Below are 23,007 nucleotides of genomic sequence, written 5' to 3'. Positions count from 1 at the left end.
ATCGGCAAGGGCGTGCACCACAACGTAGACCACAGTAGGCAGCTTGAAGGGGATGCGAACGTCATAGGAGGCACAAAGGTAAGTCTGCGCGTGTTGAAGTATGCACGTGGTGGGAGATATTTGAACGGTAGTAGTTTAACTGTAAGAGTGTAATGCCACCACTTTTAAGCAACCCAAAAAAACAAAGTAAACTGTGTGCACTCACCGCACAACTCACTGCACAACACATGATTTCTGCCCCCGCTGACATGGACGTATCACGCTCACGAAACAAGATGCCTTCCTCCAAGGCGCAGTGGCAGTGTGTTTAAAATTCACACAAACAAAATCAGCCCATACTTTTGGTTCCTCTGCGAAGTTATATGTTTCTTTCGAGGAGGCGGTAACTTCCACACTCACGGCGACCACAAGAAGGTTGACACGACCAGTGAGGAACAGCTGGAGGAACTCCCTCACATGTAACACTGCCAAGACTCACACAAAGTTCAAAATGAATGTAGGCAAAACAAGCTGTCAGGCCACAACCCTTCCCACTCAGATTGAGGGCCAGGTAAGATAAATAAACTCCGCATGCCTCAAGAAAGTCTGAAGCAGGAGAGACTACTTCAGACGTCTTCCAGAAGGCAGCAGGGTGACAGCAGGCTCACCATTGACAAACACCCAGACTGCAGGCTGTCCAGATGGTACATGACACTGGTGGGGCTGTCCAGGGCGTTTCTCTGATATCCAATTGACGTTTTGAAAGTCTTTGATGTCCTTGGTTCCTTGTCCTTTAGTTCCTTAGTTGTCCTTACTCCTTACTGCTTGCGTAGGTTCAATATCGCCGCCAAAATTATTGTAAATGAAGATACAGAGTCCATCTGTACATGTAGGATACTTCTTTATTAGTAGCTTGGTCCCAGTATAGGAGATCAGGATAGTAGGAGAAGATAGATGGTACAAAGACAACCCCACCAGGAGCAGCCTCCCAAAAGCTCAGCCTGAGTTGACTAACTGACACTCTAACACAGTGAGGCACTCAGGCATTCTATGATGTCATGGAACATTCTAGCAGAGCAGTACAGTGGAGTGGAGAATAGTAGACAAGTAATTTACTACAATTAGCAGTTAAAATAAGCAACGAAGTAGAACAATTTTAAATGTAAAACACAATCAATTTTATTAGCAACTCTGCATGTAGTAGAAATCATTATGTGAATATGTCATCCATGGGAAACCAACCTACTAACATCTCTAATGCCTGCAAAATTTGATTACCACATTCTTCTGCACTGGTAATGCTAGGTACCGTGACTCTGGAATGAGGAAAGTATTTGTTATGCATTGTTACATTTTATGAGCACTAGCCATAGGCATCCAAGGGACATATTTAGCAAAAACAAAACAGTGCAATTCTGCAGAGCAACCAAAGTTGCTGCAGTGCGTTGTGATAAGGAAGGAGAGCATTACAGGGCCTTATCTACTCGATATGGTGCTGCTGCTCTCTTCCCCAGTGCTGGAGCGCACATAGGCTGCCTAGCAACATGCACAGCCTTTGTACCATGCTACAGGCATGTGTTCTTGATGAGTAGCAAAGCCTTTCGATATCCTTCCAGCACAAAATACTATGCGTAGACATACTTTAAAACACAACCCACGTTGTATGCGTGCTATAAAGTGTAGCACACATGCAATCTCTCAAATGTTAGGAATTAATAAAATAAAATTCTCTCTGTTAGCGCCTGCCTTGAGGAGGCATTATTCTATGCCATATAGCCCTACCCACCATTGTTTGTAGATTGGGTTTTGCAGCAAAACCTATGGGTGGTGCTGGAAAGTAATTACTTCGTCAACATGTTTTGTGACATTGCACCAGCGCAAAGTGTTGAAAAATCTCCCCCTTATGGTCTGATTTTGCCAACCATGTGACTGAGGAAAAGGGTCATTTTTCTGCCTACTCCCTCCTGCTCCCTTCTCACCGGAGCCATATCTGATGGTTCTTGGAACAACCTGGCACCCCTGGCGTGTTGCCCATTGGGCTGCTGCTGTGTCATTTTCTTTCTCTTCTAAGGTCGTCTTCCAGGAGTGCTTTTCCTTTGGATTCATATGCAAAGTATTGTCATTTACAATTCTATGTTAAGGAAATGTCTGTTAAGCTAGCCTTCATAAACAGCTTTGTTCGGGGAAGAACCCCCCCCACACACACCCACCTGCTAAATAACAATTCTTGACTACCATTAATGAAGTCTGCTATCCTCTGGGGTAGAAAAGCTAATTGGACATTGCTGCAGATAATTAAATTGGTGTTCCTGGACAGGCTATGATTTCAGCGTCTGCGAATGTTATGGTACATCCCCTGACCTCTCAACTCCACCACCAGGCAAGGATTTCCTCTGAGTCTCCTCAGTCCCACAATTAAATGAAGTAATTAGAAGTGTGGCGGTGAGGAGCTCGCCAACAGCTGCAGAGAGCAGATAGGGGGACTCCTTTCACAAATGATTGGGGTTTTACTGTAAACATGTAACCAGGGCTTCAGGGAAAAAACCTTTACACAGAGATGCATTATTCTAACTTACAGATTAAACATTTAATATATTTATGTCTAGATTGTTGTAATTTGTTTTGCAGGACTACACAGTAAACGTGAGGGGGGTTCTCCTGCTTTTTCTTCATAGCGCCTTTATTACTTGGGGCCTGGGGTCGCTTGTCTTTTTATCTTTAACCCCTTCAGCGCGGCGCGGATTACCGCACTGTGCTGAAGGTTCTTTTACGCGGGCGGGGCCATGACGGAGCGGTTCCGTCATACGCACAGCGCAACCGACGCGCATGACGGAACCGCTCCGTCACTCGAATCGATGTGGTTAATAGCATCCAAATAAGGCCATGTGTGACTGCAGTCGGGTTGAATCCTTGTCACATTACTGTAGTCCAGTGCATCGTTTACACCCTTGTGCTAACAGGTGAACAGATCCATGGACCCCCACCACCTGCCCCACCAGCAAATGTAATCATGCATTAAATTCCACCACACTCCAGAGACTGAGAGAATGCTAGCGTCGAGATTCTGCTCCCCGAGGTACTGACTGTGATAGACCTGCTTTCTGTTATTCTGATTGTTTAGCGGCCGGCCCTGGGGGTTGTAGGCCCATATGTGTAATTGATTGAAATGTCAATAAAGGTTTTCAAAAAAAAAAAAAAAAAAAAAAAAATCCACCACACTCATGAATGAATGCCGTTTATGGGGGGGTCAATTCTCACAATTGCTGCTTTTTGTAATCCTTCCCCCATGAGAGCTATTTTTGCTCCCTTGAGGTGCACACAAATATCTGTCAAGGATGTATGACGTTACAACGCACACTTTTACAACGCATGCACTTACAACGCATTTTTTACAACGCATAATCCATTACAACGCATGACATTACAACGCATGACACTACAACGCATTTTTAAAAAATACCTTTACAACGCATTTCCATTACAACGCATACTACCTTTACAACGCATACCATTACAACGCATAATATTAAATTACATTTAAGGTAAGTATTAGATAGTATAGGGGTAAAAATTACTATTCTAACTCCAGGGGGTGCAACAGTGGGGTAAGTGTTGGATAGTATAGGGGTAAAAATTACTATTCTAACTCCAGGGGGTGCAACAGTAGGGTAAGTGTTGGATAGTATAGGGGTAAAAATTACTATTCTAACTCCAGGGGGTGCAACAGTAGGGTAAGTGTTGGATAGTATAGGGGTAAAAATTACTATTCTAACTCCAGGGGGTGCAACAGTAGGGTAAGTGTTGGATAGTATAGGGGTAAAAATTACTATTCTAACTCCAGGGGGTGCAACAGTAGGGTAAGTGTTGGATAGAATAGGGGTAAAAATTACTATTCTAACTCCAGGGGGTGCAACAGTAGGGTAAGTGTTGGATAGTATAGGGGTAAAAATTACTATTCTAACTCCAGGGGGTGCAACAGTAGGGAAAGTGTTGGATAGAATAGGGGTAAAAATTACTATTCTAACTCCAGGGGGTGCAACAGTAGGGTAAGTGTTGGATAGTATAGGGGTAAAAATTACTATTCTAACTCCAGGGGGTGCAACAGTAGGGTAAGTGTTGGATAGTATAGGGGTAAAAATTACTATTCTAACTCCAGGAGGTGCAACAGTAGGGTAAGTGTTGGATAGTATAGGGGTAAAAATTACTATTCTAACTCCAGGGGGTGCATCAGTAGGGTAAGTGTTGGATAGTGTAGTGTAATATTATGCGTTGTAATGGCATGCGTTGTAATGGTAGTATGCGTTGTAATGGAATGCGTTGTAAAGGTAGTTTTTAAAAATGCGTTGTAGTGTCATGCGTTGTAATGTCATGCGTTGTAATGGATTATGCGTTGTAAAAAATGCGTTGTAAAGGTAGTGCGTTGTAAAAGTTGCGTTGTAAAGGTTGTTCCCCATCTGTCAATAGCAGAAAGTCCTCTGATTTCTAATTCCCTGTGAATTCTGATGTGTGTCCTTTCAAAGCAAAGAACAAGTTAAAAGAACAAAGCTCCTTAAAGGTTGACCACATGCTCCCCCTACCTTCTCCTGGTGATGCTGGAAACACTGGCATTTCGTACCCTGTCGGTGTCTGTGGTGAGCTCTGGGAACTTGTGTCCTTGGAGCTGCTGTTGGATGAGGAACTCACTGCAGCAGCGGCTTTGAAATAAATATCAGACTGAGAAGAGACAGTGGGAAGCAGTCAATATCACAAGCAGTGGCACTCAAAGTTTCAGGCTAGAATAGTTTGCATTAACTTGTTCAAAACACTGGTGTGCTCTAATAGTGTCTATAAATTATGACATGTTTTTATGTCAGAGGGCACCATTTTGAATATACGCACACAGCAGAAAACCTTGCCTCAAGGCCTGCTGTGCCGAGAACACAAGTAAAGGCCAAACGTTGCACCCAGTAGACTCTAATGCACAGCTTCAGTGGTGTCATATAAAATGTTAATAAAAAATATTAAAAAGATTTAAACCATAAAATGTTAATGGTAAACTTGAAGTTATCATTGATGTAATTGAAGGTTTGACTGGAGTGTTTTCATTTTTTTTGTCATCTGTGAGGTCATGAGTGCATGGTGGGGTTGGGTGCTATGGTTGTGTAGCTACCTTAACCTGCAAATGTTTTATACTAATTTACTTTAGAAGCAGTGTCACAGCAGCCATAATGTTGTTCAATTGCATTGTCTGCCTGCTTTGAACACAACTTCAACCAATCTTTAGGATGGAAGAAGGTTTACATTTCCCTAGATGCCTGGAGGATGCATCAGAGTGCAAGCTCCTTCTTCTGCTTGGCATAAGAGCTCTCAGAGTTTGTTTCTTTAAGAAGGCAGGGCTACGTCTATGAGTGGAATAATACTGCTTGAAAACAATTCAGAAACAGGGACATCGACAGAGAGAAAACTCCATAAAAACCACACATTATAAACAAATAGAACATGTTCAGAATAGACACTAATATATAATTTGTGAATAAATGAAGTGCTTTGCAGAGCTCCTCATGAGAAGTCAGAGAACTCGAGTCACATGTCACAGGTAAAAAGGCTACATCCACTATCATTGGATTCAATTAAATCTAAGTTGTGTTCTGATTTATGACTCATCAACTTGCAAGACTTGTTGAAGTCCCTGAGCAATTGCAGTAATCTTAAAAATAGTTTTTCCCGTACAAACTATTTTCACACCAAGCTGTATTGCTCAGGTAAATTACTTTTGCTTGAAAAGTCTTACAGTGTTGATTGCGCAAGCAATGTGCTGTAGATGAATGTGTGAAATTAATTTAGCTTTCATGATTGAAAACAAATAATTTGAACAAATGAAAATTACCCTTTGAATTGACTTCAAGGGACATAATCGCTGCTTTTTCGACACATAGCGCCGAAAAAGCGGCGATTTTTTATAACTCAATCAACAAGGACACGCTAACAAGCGTTAGCGCGTGTTTCCTTGCTACTTTGCATGTCAGCGATCAATATCGCTAATGACATGCAAAGTAGGTGTTTCCGTCCATAACTCCATGTCAATTCACGCTGACAGTGCTTCGCGCTATTTACAACCCTGCAGCAGACCCGCGAAACAATAAAAAAAAACGCGCTAACCGCGTTTATCGCTGGAATTTAACGTCTGCTTTTTATTTGACTTAGCTATACTAATAGTGGGAGGTGGATTGTATGTTTAGGTCCACACTCCCCTATCGGCAAGCAGGCCCATAGCGCTGTGAAATCTTCGCTGGATTTCACACGCTATTTCTCATTTTCGTCCTCTATCGCTGGAATTATATCGCCTGTTAGCAAAGCGTTGATAATACGCCGCTAACACGGCGATGTAATCCGGCGATAGACGGCGATAAACAGAAACGCGCTCAGTGTGCTTAGCGATGTTTATCTCTATTCTTTGATAATATGCCCCAAAATCTTTTTGAAAAAGTATTTTTGTTTAGCTTTTTTCGGTTTGGCAGGAAACTCTGACATTCCTTATCTTTTATTGATGTCCAAATTTAGGTAAATATGATAGTCCTCTGCCACAAGATTTGACAGAGACAACAAGTCATCATTATATGAGGCTGTAACTATTTAACCTTGAGTTAGGGAGCCAGAGAGTCCACGGAGCTGTGTTTTTTAACTGTGAACAATATTTTGCTTATGATTTTGTATTTTGAGCAATTGAGTCTGAAATGATATAAAAAATGTATGAAAAGGCCTTTGCCTGTTCCCAGAGTTTCAGATTTATTTTCACCTTCTTTGATGAAGAACGACCAAGAAAGACACACAGTGATAGTTTTTAAAACTAAAAATAAATCATTGTGGGTGCTTTCTGGTAATCTCTCTAAAAACACATACTTCTGGTATATCTAAAATATTTAATTCACTTTTCTTGATTCTTTTAAGGTAGCTATTTGATAGAAACACCACCACTAGTCAAGGTTTTCCGCTGCTTCAGGGAATAGGGCTGTGGTAATAAGTCCTGAATTTGTGAGAGTCAATAGTTTTGAAGTAGTTATGCGGTTGTGACACATTAACATGCAAACATTTGATGCATTGGAAGAAGCTTTTACCTGGCTAACGAAAACGATTGGCATATTTATATTTTTTATTTATATAATCCTTACCCTTGAAGCCACAAGTTGGAGTTCAGGCACTACAGCTGTGTGGACCAGGTTCCCATTCACAACTAATCGGATTTCAATTGAGTCAGTGGTAAAAGCCAGAATATATGGAAATGCACAAACTGAAAAACAAATGCACATGATGATCAAACATATGGATGTGACCTGGCTTTCACTTTACCATCCTCAGGACATAGGCCACAGTTTAGGATTTTTAAATCAACAATAGAACTAATAGCACATAACATTTTCAGCATTTTGTTTTCCATTTTAGAATAGAAATCAGCACAGTATTTCCTTTGTATTCCTGAGTGAAGTGCTTATGTTTTGCCACATGCAGTATCTAGGCAGACCCACTTGGTGGATGCCCTTAAAGGATTGCTTGCTCACTGCTGATAAAAACAAAAAAATAAAATATTTGCCCATGTTGCAGGTCTGGATATTGTTGATTCATTTCAGACAGAAAGGAAGATTAAAAAATGGCACTCCATATGATATACACCACTCTTCAATTCAGACCTCCTGGTTGGTCACCAAATTGGCCAATTAGGGAGCCCAAAATATTTTCAAGCTGTCTCACACTTGCCTCCACAGGACAGAAAAGTGAAAACAATGCAGTCTGTCTCATAGAGAGATGGAGCAGAGAGGAATGTTGTGTACCCTTTTTTGCGTCTACACAGTATGTGGTTTGTTGCTGGTAGAAATATCCATGTATTAACTGAGTTAAGTTCTGAGAAATTCAGAAGTTAGGTATACAAAGGTAAATTTACACATGTTCCCACTTGTAGATTTACTTTTACACTTTGTAGTAAGTTTACTCCTTTCAGCTGTTCACCATTTCCTAGTATAAAGATACTACAAAGAGTAGACTTCCATATGTTCACTTCTTGGATGTGCAACCAAATTTACAAAGTTATTGCTACAAGTTTTTCACACGCAGGTGGAGGTCTCCAGCGCTGCAGCGTAGATCTTACTACGGTAAAGTACAAAGATAAGCAAAAAAGTTAATTAAACTTAAATAATTGTGTAAAAATGTTTTCGTTTTAAATATTAATGCAAAATAATTTTAGATATTGTTTTTAAACCTAGAGCACATAAGAAATGTTGCAGTTGCAGCACTGTTATCTTAAAAGTATATTAAATGAATTAACTTGAATTTACTTAAGTAATGTATCATTATTTATGAAAACATTTCTTTAAAAAAATCACACCCACAGTACACTTTGTTTTATTTACCAAGTTTTAAAAACTAATAAATGTTGGTTAAGGAATTAATTTTAATTGACATTAAAAAATTAAAATTTAAAATGTTTATTTGCAAATTATAATAAAATATTTATTTTTTCATTCAATATTTTTATAGCATTAAATTAAATTGATATTGTTTTTAAAAGTCAAAATAAGTTATTTTATTTTACATAAATATCTTGGGGTTTATTGTAAGTCCATCCCTCCATTATTTTCTAGGGAACAGTGTTGCAGTTTCAGTGGTTGGCCATGTTTGGTGCTAGATTTACACCAGGTCTGAGGCAGAAAACAGAGTCCTTTTTGGTTGTAGTAGCTTTAGAAGTGCGGTTTGAGACTATCAATGGGCTTACTCTTTTGTGGGTAGGTGTTTGACCCCCCCTAAACAACTCCTTAACTTTCCCTTAAGCCCTACTTTCTACTCCTAAACTACTCCTGATTTGTAGTAAGTGTGTAGAGATCTATACAACAGAGGGTGAGAGGAGTAAGGGTGCCCCTCTCATAGGAAAGACAGGAGCAGTGAAGGCCGACATCTCTACAGTGAGTTGGTAAACAGCTTTTTTTAGTACATGAGTATTAATATTGTTGTACTAATAAAATTATTAAAAAGTGCAGTTTGAGTGTGGGCCTTATTGTGTTGGTTTTACAAGTTAAACTTAAAAAATGTTTATGGAAAATAATACTAATTATTTGATATAATGATTGCTGCTGCAGATTTACCATTTTCTACTGGTCCAAATAATAGGATAATAATAATAATAGTAATAAGTATTTCTGATTTGCCATTTTGTCGTGATCCAAATTATAGCAGATAATGTTACCCTTTTTCTGGCACCCTGGAATAACAGAGGGCTTATGGACTCACCCTACATGTCGTTCACATGGGAGAGTGTTTAGCATGCTGAGCTATCCTTCCATACGCCTGTCTCCCTTGACCGTAGTATTAACAAGAGAAATAACAACATAAGAAGAAGAACCTCTTCGAACCCAATACATTTGATATCTTACCAACTGCATTAGGAACCTGGTTCCAACTGAACTGGAAGTCTGAAGCTGAACTCTGCATCAAGGGGGAGCCTCCGTTGAAGGGACAAACCTTCTTGTAGTGGCACAGATCTAAGAAAAGAACTTCAGGTTATTTTCTGAGCAGGAGAACACCAACATTTTATAGATATTAGTGAAAATTCCTGAAATATTAGTAGAGAACATTTAAAAATACTCACAAAACTTAACAACTTTCAAAGATGTTCAACCAAATGGACCCAACCTGCAGAGAATCACTGTTTGGCTTAACATACCCATGTTAACCCGGCAGGTGTGCATCTTCAGTATTTGAAAAAGGCAGAAGAGGCAAGAATCAAGGCAGCTTTCAATAGTAATTTTGCTCTTCTGCTTTGGAAATGCGTCACATAGACATGATCTAGTTTAACAGTCAATGTTTGGTGATTTCATTGTTGTTTCAGGACAGGAGAGCTGGTAACACAGGAGTGCTGAAAAACATGTGTATCCAACATAGGTCCATGGATGTAGGATCTATGGCACATTTTCTAGATAGGCATAAACTATGTTTTTTTCCATTTAGGTTCCCTGTATATACTTTTATGTTATGTGCATATCTTGAGAAATTGGCATGCATCAAATCCTCCCTGATCTACATCGGCCAATGTTGGCAATAAAGTAGGAGTAGAAGTCCTTAAAATTTGGGGACTATTTTATCCAAGACCTCTAATGGTGGCAGCAACATATTGGTTCTAGCTACAGCCAGCCAATCAAATCTTTTGGTAGCATAGTACCAGCCTAGGTACCGTGATAATAAAATGCCTTAAGAAAGAAAATGCTCCCCGGGTCAATCAGAAGGCGTCATTTTTAAAATATAAGGTCCAGTAGGACATCTGGAGGGTGAACTGTCCAAATATAGGGGCTCATTACGATGGCGGAGAGACTGCCACCACCGGGCCGGCGGTGGCGGTCCCTCCGCCATCTGGCTCCCATTTCCCCCTGCCACATTAGGATGGCAGGGGGAATTGTGCCACAAGCGTGGCGGGCGCAAAGAGCGCCAGCCACGCTTCCACCACAGGCAATCATTGCAATTGCCTGGCGGAGCAGAGCTGCCCGGGGATATGCACCGCCTGCCCGATCACAGTGCTGGCGTCAGCCAGCCTTTTCATGGCGGTTGAACCGCCATGGAAAGGCGGGCGGAGGCTGGCTGAGGGGGGGCAGTTGTGCACTGGGGGTACCCATGGTACCCCCTCCATTTCCATGCACAAGGTGGCAGGCACTGCATGGTGCCTGCCACGTTGTGCAGAGAAATGCACAACATGGCCATTTAACATTGTGGCGGGTGCTGCAGCCAGCAGTATCTGCCGCAATGTTAAATTGCCAGATGTGACCTCCACGGTGGTGGTCCCATCATAATTAGGGGTGCGGGACCACCGCATGGTAGGCGGGCAGTCCCGTTACCGCTAGGATGGCGGGCGGACTCAAGTCCCATAGTTACTTTCTAACCTCTTTATGACTACCCCGAGCACCTCTTTAAAAGCAAATTTTCCAAAACTGTCTGAACAGATTTACACTTTGAAAATCACCCTTTATGAGTAAAGTTCTAACTTTTTACCAAATATGGACTAATTCTGTTCATCCATTTTTTTTGTCTGCTTTAAAGCCCAATGGGAATCAACATTACAAACTAATGTTTTGCGATTCCCCCTCCTCCTTTTTTCTTGTCTTGACAGATCAGTACAAAACTTTCTAAAAAGGAGCTGAAGTGGATGATTTTTGTTTTAAAGTTTAGAAATGATTAGTCAAACTAAGCCAAAGGTATCAGTAAAACAAAAAAATTCTCTTCCTATGGACACTCTTACCTAACGTTTACTACACAGTGGCAAGCCCTACTGTGTAACATATATATTAATTACAGAGACTGCCATAGTGCATGTGTAGTCACAATTATGTCAGAGTTTCCAGTGAAAATACATTTTTCGTTTTCTTAATAACATTGTTTCTATTTTGCAAATGTGCACAAATTGTTCCAAATTAAAAGATTTGGGTTTTGCATGGTAGGATTCATGCACATCCTTCAAGGGTGTGTGTGTATGCAAGGAAGGGAGTTAAGAAATTGACTTTACCCATTTTAACGCCCATAGAAATATTTGTTCTCATCTACAATAATGTGTGCTGGATGGAAAATACACCACTATAGGCATGAAAGTAAAACATTACTCGTTAATCCATGAAGTGCCTTATTCGGATTGGTGTAAATCCAGTCAACAGTTCTTGAGAAATTAGAATTTAAATCATGTTGATGGCAGGAAAAATATGCATTTTATTCTTTTTGAAATGACCAGACGTCAACACCACAGAAATACAACTTGGAATCAGACTGTTCATTTGATTTTCTGCAGTTAGGCCAGGCATTTCCTTAGTTAGCAACCTAAACACGGAAGAAAAAAATAAACCTTCTTGGCTTGATAAACTAGTTCCTCACCTATCTTCTAGCATCCCTATTCTCAAGTGTGAAGTATTAATATTATCTGACAGCTACACCTTTGCTGGCCTTATGCGACAAAAGTCAGATCACATACATGACATTATATAATCTCAAACATCCCCATCATCACGAGTCATATACAATTTGACTCTTGCATTTTCCTTGTAGATTGCACCTCTGCCTAGGGGCTATATCCAACATCTCCTAGGTCCCTGTTCAAGTTGACTGCCCCTGTTTTGTGGTGCCAATTTGAGCAGCTTTTCCAGGACTTTGTTTCGTCTCCATTCAGCCTCTTCTGATACCAGCAAGGCCGGACTGGAAACCAATATCAATCTTGGAAAACATATTCTAGCCAGCACCACACTGAGGGAAAACTAATTTGCTCACCCGTTTTGTACGAGGATAGGACCTCACCTCACCCGGCAACAGCTCAGGTCTAGGAGGCCCCGCTCTGGGCAAAAAACAAAACAACAGAAATAATAAGGAGAGGAAAACAGAAGAGTAAAACTATCAACCTGTCCCTCGTATTAATACGACAGGGAGAGGTTGATAGTTTTCCTCTTCCAGTTTTCCAGAGCGGGGCCTCCTAGACCTGAGCTGTTGCCGGGTGAGGTGAGGTCCTATCCCCGTACAAAACGGGTGAGCAAATTAGATTTTTTGCTATATATATCACATAAGCATGAATGTTTACGGTTATACTTAATGGCCCATGGCCCATATAACCGTTTTTGAAGTTGTTTTGAAACACGACTCACTGTTTCATTTTGAATACTATATTGTATGTATATATATATATATATTTTTGTTATAGGTTTCAACTGTATCCTTTTTGTACAGAGGAACGCAAGTCGTAAGGCTGTATTGAATTAAATCTGTATCACTTTTTCTCTTCATTCATAATGCAGTAGCAATTTAAAATTCATCTAGGTCCTGAAGAAAGCCCATGACAATTAGTCGATAGGGCTGAAACATGTCGACCGTATTGTGAGGCAGCATATACTTTCTAGCTGCTTCTGCACTATTTTTAATAAGGATTACAAGAGACATGTTCAATTAAAGTGTTTTTTCTCTTCTAAATCCTTTTTTAATCTCACATGCACGCACTGCACTAAAGTTTATCACTGAATGGTTGTGGTTATTTGAGAGCTAGTCTCCTTGTTGTTTCCTTCCTTTTGACCTGATCGAAACCTAAATCCACATAGTTTTCCTCTATGATTAAGAGGTACTAGTGGATGGCAGGAAGGATATCCAAATGATGACACTGACCACTCTGGTAATTGATGGAAATCCTGTTTTTCGCGAGGGTCTGGTTACTCTGGTTTATTATTTCTGTGTAATACTCTTCATGTTATAAGTCTGTCTGATCCTCTGTTCAACTAAACAGACTATCGGATTTGGTGTTTCATGTAGTATTTTCAGGGAAAGTAATCAGATTTTGGTCTATAAACATCCCTAGAACCATTTTCCACATTATCTGTTTTGTTTGTTAGAATATTTCTGACCCTGTAAATCCAAGTAAAGTAGCCCTCCATTCATGTTTGAGTGGAAAGGAATTCTACGTGGGAAATCTGCCAGCATACAGCACCCCCTCTATGGAATACCTGACCACAGATAATCCCTGTGATGGAGGGCTTTAAGACTTAAAAATGTCACCATTTGACTTCCAGTAGTCACCTTAATATAGTCTTGTCTGAGTCCGCTGAGTTTTGTAACAGTTCAGAAACACTCAAGACTCTCATGTGACTTGAAGAGAAGAAATGTGTATTCTTTATCCAGAGGTTAGAATGGTTCTTCTAAGGTGGCCCAACAAGTTAACCAGCCCAAGCTCTGCCCTGTTTGCCTACTGTGGGACACTCAAGTGCATGAGCTCATAAAGTGGTCTGGTAGTTGTGAGGACATTGCAGAACCATACACATGAGCTAGACACACCAGTAAGGTGAGAGCTGAATCTGTATTTCTCTCTCTGTGCAGTGGCTGCACAGGTTGCAAACAGGAGGAGTAAGAATCTTAAGTTTGCTCAGACAACCAATTGTGTTACCCGGGACATGATTATTTAGTGATCAGCCAGTGAAAACCTGAATTTTGATGCTTCCTCATTTTCACCCAGTCTTTCTGCCTCACCTTGACTCAGAAGACCTACTAAAGCAAGCGGGCCGGATCCTCTATTGGAAAGCTTCAGAGATCCCCTGTCTAAACTATCACTTCTCATAATGTAAAGACAGCAACAACAAGAAAGAGATTCTGTGTACCTCTACCAAAGTGACTGACTTTGTTGCAGCCCTAAATGCCAGTGTGGGTACTCTGGGAGCACTGAGGTGATCTAGTAAATGATCTTGGCCTATGGCTTACCCTCTAGCTGCTAATTTAGGAAAACATAATATATCTGATGCAAAACAAAACTTTCCTTCCCAATGCAAACTTTCCACTAAGTGCATAGAGACTTTTAGTACATAGAGATTTTTTCCATTTTTGCTTTTGCTGAGTTCGTCCTTTATTCTTTAATTGTTCGCTGTTTCAGAACTCTGACAAAACCTACCTATGATGGGCCTCCAACCTTTGACCACATTACAAAATGTGGCTCAAGTTTCCTTCATTAAATCTTTGGTTTGTTTTGCCTCTGTAGGATCCCCACAATCAGGTTTTTGTGGGAGCCAGAACTAAGGCCCCCTCCCCTGGTAGATTTCTAACTGGTACAATGAACAGCTGATCTAAAACATATGTAACCTTTTCCATTTTTTTTAGGAAATTGCGGTGGATCACACTAATTGACACTATTCTCCACCATTTCACTGCTTGCTAAACCTCTATTCAGCACTGCTGCATGTAGACATGTGAAATGAGTGTGCTGGTCTCAACCCAGTCTGCAGTGGCCTTCCTCACCGTTTATGACTATTACTAAACCTAACATAAAGATCTTTCGGTTAGAAACAAATTGTTGACAAACTATTTTGAAACTAGAGAGATGAAGTGAGTGCTGACTTTAAAGAGATAGAGGCGAGCAAGCACACATTTTATTTGAATTAATAATTGGCCACAATTTCTACTCTTATTGTTCAACCAATACATGTTTCTCCCCATAGTTGTGCACAGACTTGGCTTTTTCAAGGCTGTTGATCAGTGAGGAGGAAAAAATAAAAAGCAAAATGTAAGGTTAAAAAAACTCTGCTGGGCAGAACATGTCCTTGTTCTTCGTGCTAACAGTGTGCTCCTATTCCTTCATCATAAAATGGAAAACTATAGTCATTGGTGTCGGAAATGCATGAAAAATATTTATAATTTGTTGGGCAAGATTGAACAGTTTCCAATATTTCGTTTGTCACCACTTCCTTATGTGCACACAAATTCCCCACAAATAATCCATAACAACACAGTTTTGCAATTATATTTTCTCCCACTGTCCATAGAATACACCACTTCTCACATTAAAGATAGAATGACATTGACATATTTAGCGATATTTACAAATCACTTACAGTTATAGCACAAGAGTAGGCCAGCTTCCCCGTCTTCATACACATCAATAGCTGCAACAAAATTAACCTGCAATGATAATGGGCAAGGGTAGTGGGCAGACTGGATACAGAGGCTATTCTTAGCATTCATCGTAAGAGGACATTACAGTCACTGATGCGGCAAGTGCTTCATAGGGTCCAACTTTATTTTAAAGTAGAGTACAAGTGCTTTGAACAAGCAGCATGTTTTATATATATATATATATATATATATATATATATATATATATAAAAAAATACCCTCTCAGGCATAGAGTGACGAATAAATTATGCAAAAAAGTAGTTCTCAAGTTTAGGTGGAAAGCAGCTCCTGTATAGAGCACTCTCAACACCAGCGACACTCTAAATCTGCTCACCTCAAATGTCTGCTTTTCTATCAAAGTTTTTAAGCATAGGACTAGCACAGTGCTATCCATGCCGAGATAGAAATGGACAAAGTCTTTTGCCATTTCTACAGCAAAGTCTTTAAGCATAGGACTAGCACAGTGCTTTCCTTGCCGAGCTGTAAAATGACAAAAGCCATTTATCACTCCTGTTTTGTACCACTACAAATAGCACATACTCCTAATATCCAATGTATTGCCACTTCTTTAATCAACCTTGAGAGGATGAAAGGCTGAGGTGGTCATGTTGGGTTTCAAACTTGAGGCGTCCATGTTACATGAGCATCTAAAACCTTCACTATTTGTATCACCTCTTCAGCCTTCTGGGTAAATTGGAGTTGATCAACATTGTGCTGTAATTGTCACTGCCTTGGTTTGTTTGTTGTCTGGAATTTGGAATATAACAGTTTTCAAAGGAGGTTATGGGCCTGGTTTAGATGGCAGCGGATGGGGTACTCTGTCACAATGGTGACGAATATCCCATCTGCCAAAATATGAATCCCATTGTATCCTATGAGATTCTTATTTCGCAGTGGGATTCATATTTTGGCGGACGGGATATCTGTCACCTTTGTGATGCAGTAACTTGTCTGCCAACATCTAAATCACGCCCATAGTGCCACTGAAACATCTCTCTTCTCTGAAATATCCCTGAACTCTCCTTTGTCCTCACCTTGTGGCACTTTTTTTTGACTGTCCACTCTAAGTGACTGAGAGCCCTTAAAACAGAACTCTACACTTCCATGAACAGTCTACCTCTGGATTTCAGGGTATCTTGATGCAAAATGGGTTTCAGGATATCTTGAGACAATATGATTTCAGAGTATCTTGAGACAATATGGATTTGAGGGTGCCTTGAGGCAGTACCTCCTCCCTGTCCTTTTTGTTTGCAGTATTGGACAGCATAGAGGTGTAGATGGATGCAGCTGTGGTCTGAGCGAACAACATCAAAACACACTGGTGAGAGACTGCTGCCTGGATAACAGCCTGACAAAAGACAAGTAAGCTAAATCATTGTTTGTCTCAGGCTCACTTAGCCTACAGCAGGTCCATTGACTAAGACTGCAGGGAAAAAACAAGGGGGCCCTAATTAGTGAATGAGATATCTTATAAAAAGTTGCCCATGTTTGTTAATTGGGGCAGTCTTGCGCTGGTAAGGACTCTCTGTATAAGTGATTTACCAGATATAGAATACTGCATGGATTTTACCTTACTTCATGCAAAGTTTATTTTAATATCAGGTAAATCAACAGTAAAGAATGACCCAGCAGATCATAAAACACCCCCACAAACAGCCAAAATATCGGCCCAAACACTGAATTGTCAGATCAGCCTATCGGGCACTGCCTGATTGCCTTTTAGGCCAGTTCGATCCTGCAGGTCTATTCTGAGGAAGCCTCCGAACGTAGCTGTAAAGCAGATACCCAGTCGGAGACACCCTCCTCCCCTGGTGAGGGGGTGATGTCATTTCCTGGGTGGTGCAATGTTTCTCAGCATTGTTGCATCATAAGGTAAGGGGAGGTGTGTTGTAATTTACTTGTATTATTCTGTGATGTGTTAAATATCAGTGGTTGTCCTGGTGACAGAATGTGAGTCTCATGGTTCTATGATGAGACTGACATTCTGACAAAGGAGGCACTGAAGAGCAGACCTGTTGGCGAGATGTGTCGGTGGTTAAATATAATAAAGCTTCCCTTTGGACTACAACCATTCTATCTGGATTTATTACTGGCGACGAGTTGCTTGATTGGGGACCAGCCACAACCACCGATTCCCCTGCGAACCCAAGTAGTGTTTGGCTCCAATGGATAACTCTCTGGATTTGTGGTTTTAGTGCTGTTTTTCTTGGCAACAACTCATCGGACCTACAGCCAACCAACTACTGCGACTACAGCGGAGTTTTCGATGCTGATTGCGATTTTTTTTGGGGGACTTTGCTGATACACGATAAAGTAAACCGTTGTTTGCTTACTTTTCAAATCTCTCACGAGCACCATCGTGCGCTGCTGGCTCCATGGTTACCGTTTCTTCAAGTGTAGCGTCTCATCCAAGAAGTTCTCAGTGACGTGGATGTTGACGCATTGTAATGCTGACGCTCGCGTTAAGTTGCGCATAGGGTCATTGAGCGTGGCGGCCATTTTGGATTGGGCTACACGCTACACATCGCGTTTTGCCTTCAGCAAGTGATTTTTGGTTCTACATGTGATACACGTCTTCACATCAATATTGGCATTTTGACAATATGGAACTCTTAAGGTGAGACAATTGCCTTTGATTTTGGTTATTTGATATTTCTTATTTTGGTACTTTACAAACTTAACAAAATATGGCCACTTCCACCAGCATGTCGCAACCCCCAGCATTTTTATCAGAGAAAGGTGAACCTCTCCTTCCTTGGAAGAGATGGAGGAACTTATTCGACTCTTATTTAGTAGCCATTGGGGGGGAAACATTTTCTGCTGTAAGGAATAATCTAGGTGTTGAAGGCAGAAACACCTATGACAGCATGGATCCTCTACTTATTGGTAGTGGAGATGGAGAACCATCAGATGTCTATGAAATGTCCATGATGATGTTGGAACGATATTTTGGACCGCGTATTAACGTTGTTTTGGAACGTCATCGATTTTTCACAAGGGTTCAAGGTCCTACAGAACGGGTTGGAACTTATGTCGCTTCTTTAAAGACGTTAGCACGTACGTGTGATTTTGGTGATTTGTCAGATTCCTTGGTAAGGGATCAACTCGTAAGGTGCACCAACAGTTCAAGGGTACAGGGAAAGTTATTGTCTACAAATCCTTCACTGACTGAAGCAATCGCAATTGTGGAAGGGATTGAAAATACTTCCTCTTGGGTTAAAGAGATCAGGAAAGACCAAGAGGACAGTAACCAAACTCATAGTGAGAATACGAAGAAAGGCCAAGGAAGTGTCCACTCCATGTCTGAGTGTGATGATGAAAGTGATTTCTCTGAAGGCATTGCCAAAGTGTCGGTAGGATTAAAGAGTAAAAGTGTCTTGAGGAATGCTCAATCGCGTGCCACAGGTAATAAAGATAAAGATACCCAACTGCGAAATGAGCGTGATCCCCGACAACAGCGTGTTTTTGATTGTGAGAAGAATAATAGTGATATTCGGAGAGTGCGCTGTTACAGATGTGGAAGCTTTTCTCATTCCTCAAGTTTTCCCAACTGTTAGGCCAGAGACTCAATATGTTTAAACTGTGGAATCAAAGGACATTAGGCCCGAGTTTGCAAGTCTTCAAGAAAAAGCCACAATGTAGAGAACCCTTCTGACAAGATTCGTACTCTAGTCATATCTAATATTTCAGGAGAGGAAAGCAAGGTGGATTCTGAAGAGTCACTATGCCTTGTTGTGACATTTCTGTTGATGCTAACAACTTCACTGTCATGGCTGACTCTGGCTCTCCATTCACACTGATTGGAAATAAAATTTGGGATGAGGTGGTTGGGCTGGAGAGTGTGAAGTTGAAGCCTCCGGATATTGCTCCTTTTAGTTACGGAGGTTCCCGGGTAGACATTGTCGGATACATTACTGCTAAGATTGTATTAAGTTTGTTGAAGGGAGCTAGGATTTTTAGTGTGTTAGACTTGTCGTCCGCGTATCATCAGGTCAAACTTCACAAGGATTCCAGGCATTTGACGTCTTTTGTTACTCCTTTGGGGGCATATCAATTTTTAAGAATGCCTTTTGGGTTGGCTTCGGTGGCGTCTTGTTTCCAAAGGATAATGAAGATGGTACTTGGAGATCTTCCTAATGTTTTGTTTTTTCAAGACGATATTTTAGCTTATGGGAAATGTGAGAGTGAGCATGAGAAGGTTTTGAGATCTGTGTTGTGCAAGTTGAGAGAAAGAGGGCTCACTCTTAAGAAAGATAAGTGTCGAATAGGGTTGAAATCAGTGACTTATCTAGGACACGTTATTTCTGGAGAGGGTATACAACCCAAACTTAAGTTAGCTGAGAGTATTGTGAAGGCCCTTGCACCGCAGGACAAGGAGCAGGTTAGGTCTTTTCTGGGTGTGGCGGAGTTTTACTCCATATTCGTGAGAGGGTTTGCCAGTGTTGTTGAGCCAATCAGAGTCTTATTAAAGAAAGGAGTGCATTTTGCTTGGACACCAGAATGTGAAAAGGCTTTTAATTTGGTCAAGTCAGAAATAGGAATTATGCCTACCTTAGGTCATTTTGATGCAAAACTAAGGACTGTCCTTATGACTGATGTGAGTCTCAAGGGATTGGGGGCAGTACTTTCGCAGGTGGAGGATGGGGAAGAGAAGGTTGTGGCATTTGCCTCCAAGGCCCTTAGAGATGCGGAGGTTAACTATTCCTGTATTGAGAGAGAGGCGTTGAGTGTGTATTGGGCTATACACCATTTTAAGTTTTATTTATGGGGGATCCCATTTGAAGTGAAGTCTGATCATGGTCCTCTTGTTCAGATGTTTTCGAGTCATCACAGTGACCACTTGACTCCTAGGCTTAAGAGATGGAGTGAAGGGCTACAGGAGTTTAATTTTCGCGTGCACTACATTTCGGGGGTAAATAACAAGTCAGCTGATTGTTTGTCCAGGTTACCAACAAGTGGGGAAGAACTGAATGATGAGTCAGTGAATGTGAATTGGGTGATGGAAGATCCGCTCTCAGAGGAAGAGTGGTTGTCTGGTGCTGCTAAAGATGAGGCATTTACTTTTCTAAAACGGATCATAACTAAAGGCTGGCCAGGCTACAAAGATCTTGATCCTGTTGTGAAACCATATTGGAGTGTAAGGGATGATTTGACTTTATGTGAAGGTAAGTTGTTGAGGGGTGATAGGATGGTTTCGCCTGATGTTCTTAGAGATAAGGTAATTAATCTGGCCCGTGAGGGACATCTTGGAAGAAGTCTCACAAAAGCACGAGTCAGAGAGAGGTACTGGTGGCCAGGAATGGATCGGATGGTCCAGTCAGTGGTTAAAGACTGTCATTTATGTGCCATCAATGACAAGTCTCAGGTGGCCAATCAAGTTCCCCTTTCGCCTGTGGATGTGCCGGATGCAGTTTGGACCAAGTTGGGGTTAGACATCATGGGTCCTTTGGAGTTAATGCCTTCCCAAGAGACGTTCGTTGTGCTCTTGGTGGACTACACCTCTAAGTGGGTGGTTTCCAAGTGTATGGGTACGGTTAATTCTAAGTCAGTGATTGAATTTCTTAAGGATGTTTTTGTTTCTGAAGGTTACCCAGGTTTCTGGTCACTGACAATGGAGTGTAGTTCGTGTCCCAAGAGATGCAAGATTTTCTTGAAGGTCTAGGGATAGTTCATCAGAAGACTGCATTATATTCTCCGCAAGCCAATGGTCTCACGGAGAGAATGAATAGAGTTGTCAAGAGTCTCTTTTAGTGAAGTGTTAAGAGAGACTTGGTGGGCACATCGTACTGTTCCCAATGCAATTTCCCAGAAGTCTCCTTTTGAAGCCCTAAGGGGGAGGTTAGCAGTTTCGAAATTAAACCCAGTTTGGCTTCCTAAGTGGGTGAGCAAGGGTGTGAGTGAGGAGGTGAAGAAAACTAGGCTTGCTGAGTATCAGAGAAGGTACAAAGTGCGTTATGATGACAAGAGATCCGTGAGGAAAAGGATGTGGAATGTTGGTGATAAGGTTTGGGTGAAGAAGGTGAAACATTGTCATAAAGGGTTGTCTAATCTTTTTGGTCCTTTTGTCATCATTGCAACAAAAAGAAATGTTGTGACCTTGGACAATGGCTGTACTTGGAGTATGTCTAGGTTGGTTAAGTTTGATGGCGTAAATCCGGGTGCAGCCAATGTTCGCGGTTGTGTTCCTGAAGGAAGGAGTGCGGGTTTTGAAAATTCAAGTAGACGGAAGCACATACCTTCAAAGTTTAAAGACTATATTTTGTATTAGTACTATATAGCCCTGAATTTTTAAAGTTTCAGGTTATGTGTGTCTAGGAATGCTGTTTTTCTTTCTAATTAGATGCATCTTATTCTATGGGATGCGGTAAGTTCCTTGTTTTGTTTGTAAAGGGGATGTGTTGTAATTTACTTGTATTATTCTGTGATGTGTTAAATGTCAGTGGTTGTCCTGGTGACAGAATGTGGGTCTCATGGTTCTATGATGAGACTGACATTCTGACAAAGGAGGCACTGAAGAGCAGACCTGTTGGCGAGACGTGTCGGTGGTTGAATATAATAAAGCTTCCCTTTGGACTACAACCATTCTATCTGCATTTATTAAGGTGCTGGAGGTTGATAGCTTGTCAGTCATTGGAAATATACAGGAATGTCCTTTTTCAAGGTATTTCTAGGTTGACTTTGTTCATGCATGGTGATGTGCGAGGGTAGTGGGGACATAGGTGGGGAGGCCGATGAACTGATGGGTTGCAGCTAGGGTGGCAACCTTTTACAAAGTAAATATTTTCACTGGGCATGCTTTGTACCCATTTTGACATGACTATTCCATCCATGCCGGTAAAGGACTGACAATGTGGCAATGCGTGGTTTAGCATGGGCTTTCAAAGCGGCTTAGTGTCAGGACTCCGGGAGTCCTCTGAGCTGTTGTCAATGGGAGGGAAGTGAGATGCAGGGATTTCTTTACCTCTAGTACTTATGCTGCGTAGTATGTAGCGCTATGTACAATAGAATTATAAATGGGCAGAGGGACAGTCTTATGGGCACCTTGGAGCAAATGTGATAACTGAAGTGGTGTGGTAATTACCACTTGCATTAATTGCCACATGCCATAATTGCTTCACAATTCGAAGCTTACTTCACTACTTTGAATGAGCCAAGACTTAGAGCTTTTTAACACTTTGGGCCTGATTACGAGTCTGGCAGTCCGAAGACCACCAGACTCATGGTGGGGTGGCGGGTTTCCGACTGCCACATTACGACCTTGCTGGTCATGCCGCCTTAGGATCGCCAACTCTGCCAGGGAACCATCATTCCCTGGCAGTGGCACAGCAGTCAAGAGACATCAATATGCTTGTCAGGACTGCCTTAGTCCCACCAAGCGTATGCAACTTTTCTCAGCGCCACTGATTTCATGGAGGTCTTTCCTTCATGAAATCAGTGGTGGTGAGGAAATAAAGGGGGCCCTACAGGGCCCCCTGGTGCCTCACTCCTTGTAAATGCACCCAGTGGGGCACAACATGTGCACCCCGTTTGCATGACCATCAGTTCCAGCACGGCATGGACTTAACATTCCATGCCGTGCTGGAACTTCCTTCGATGTTCCGATTTGGTGCCTATTTA

General features: G+C 41.4%; 1 protein-coding gene across 4 annotated transcripts in view; it reads right to left on the bottom strand.

The window, feature by feature from the left end:
• Nucleotides 1–23,007, bottom strand: part of GARNL3 (GTPase activating Rap/RanGAP domain like 3) — a 949,195-nt gene that overhangs the window by 16,513 nt on the left and 909,675 nt on the right. For all 4 annotated transcript variants that reach the window (XM_085613708.1, XM_085613711.1, XM_085613709.1 and 1 more), the window contains 4 exons: nt 15,330–15,396; nt 9,378–9,485; nt 7,128–7,246; nt 4,557–4,692 (listed from right to left, as the gene is read on the bottom strand). In XM_085613708.1, the coding sequence (XP_085469834.1) occupies nt 4,557–4,692; nt 7,128–7,246; nt 9,378–9,485; nt 15,330–15,396 (430 nt within the window). The remainder of the gene's footprint in view (nt 1–4,556; nt 4,693–7,127; nt 7,247–9,377; nt 9,486–15,329; nt 15,397–23,007) is intronic.

Source organism: Triturus cristatus, chromosome 1_2 (assembly GCF_964204655.1).
Source record: "Triturus cristatus chromosome 1_2, aTriCri1.1, whole genome shotgun sequence".
NCBI classification, from domain to species: domain Eukaryota; kingdom Metazoa; phylum Chordata; class Amphibia; order Caudata; family Salamandridae; genus Triturus; species Triturus cristatus.
The sequence above is the reverse complement of the archived record's forward strand: the minus strand, read 5'-3'. Positions and strand labels throughout refer to the sequence as shown.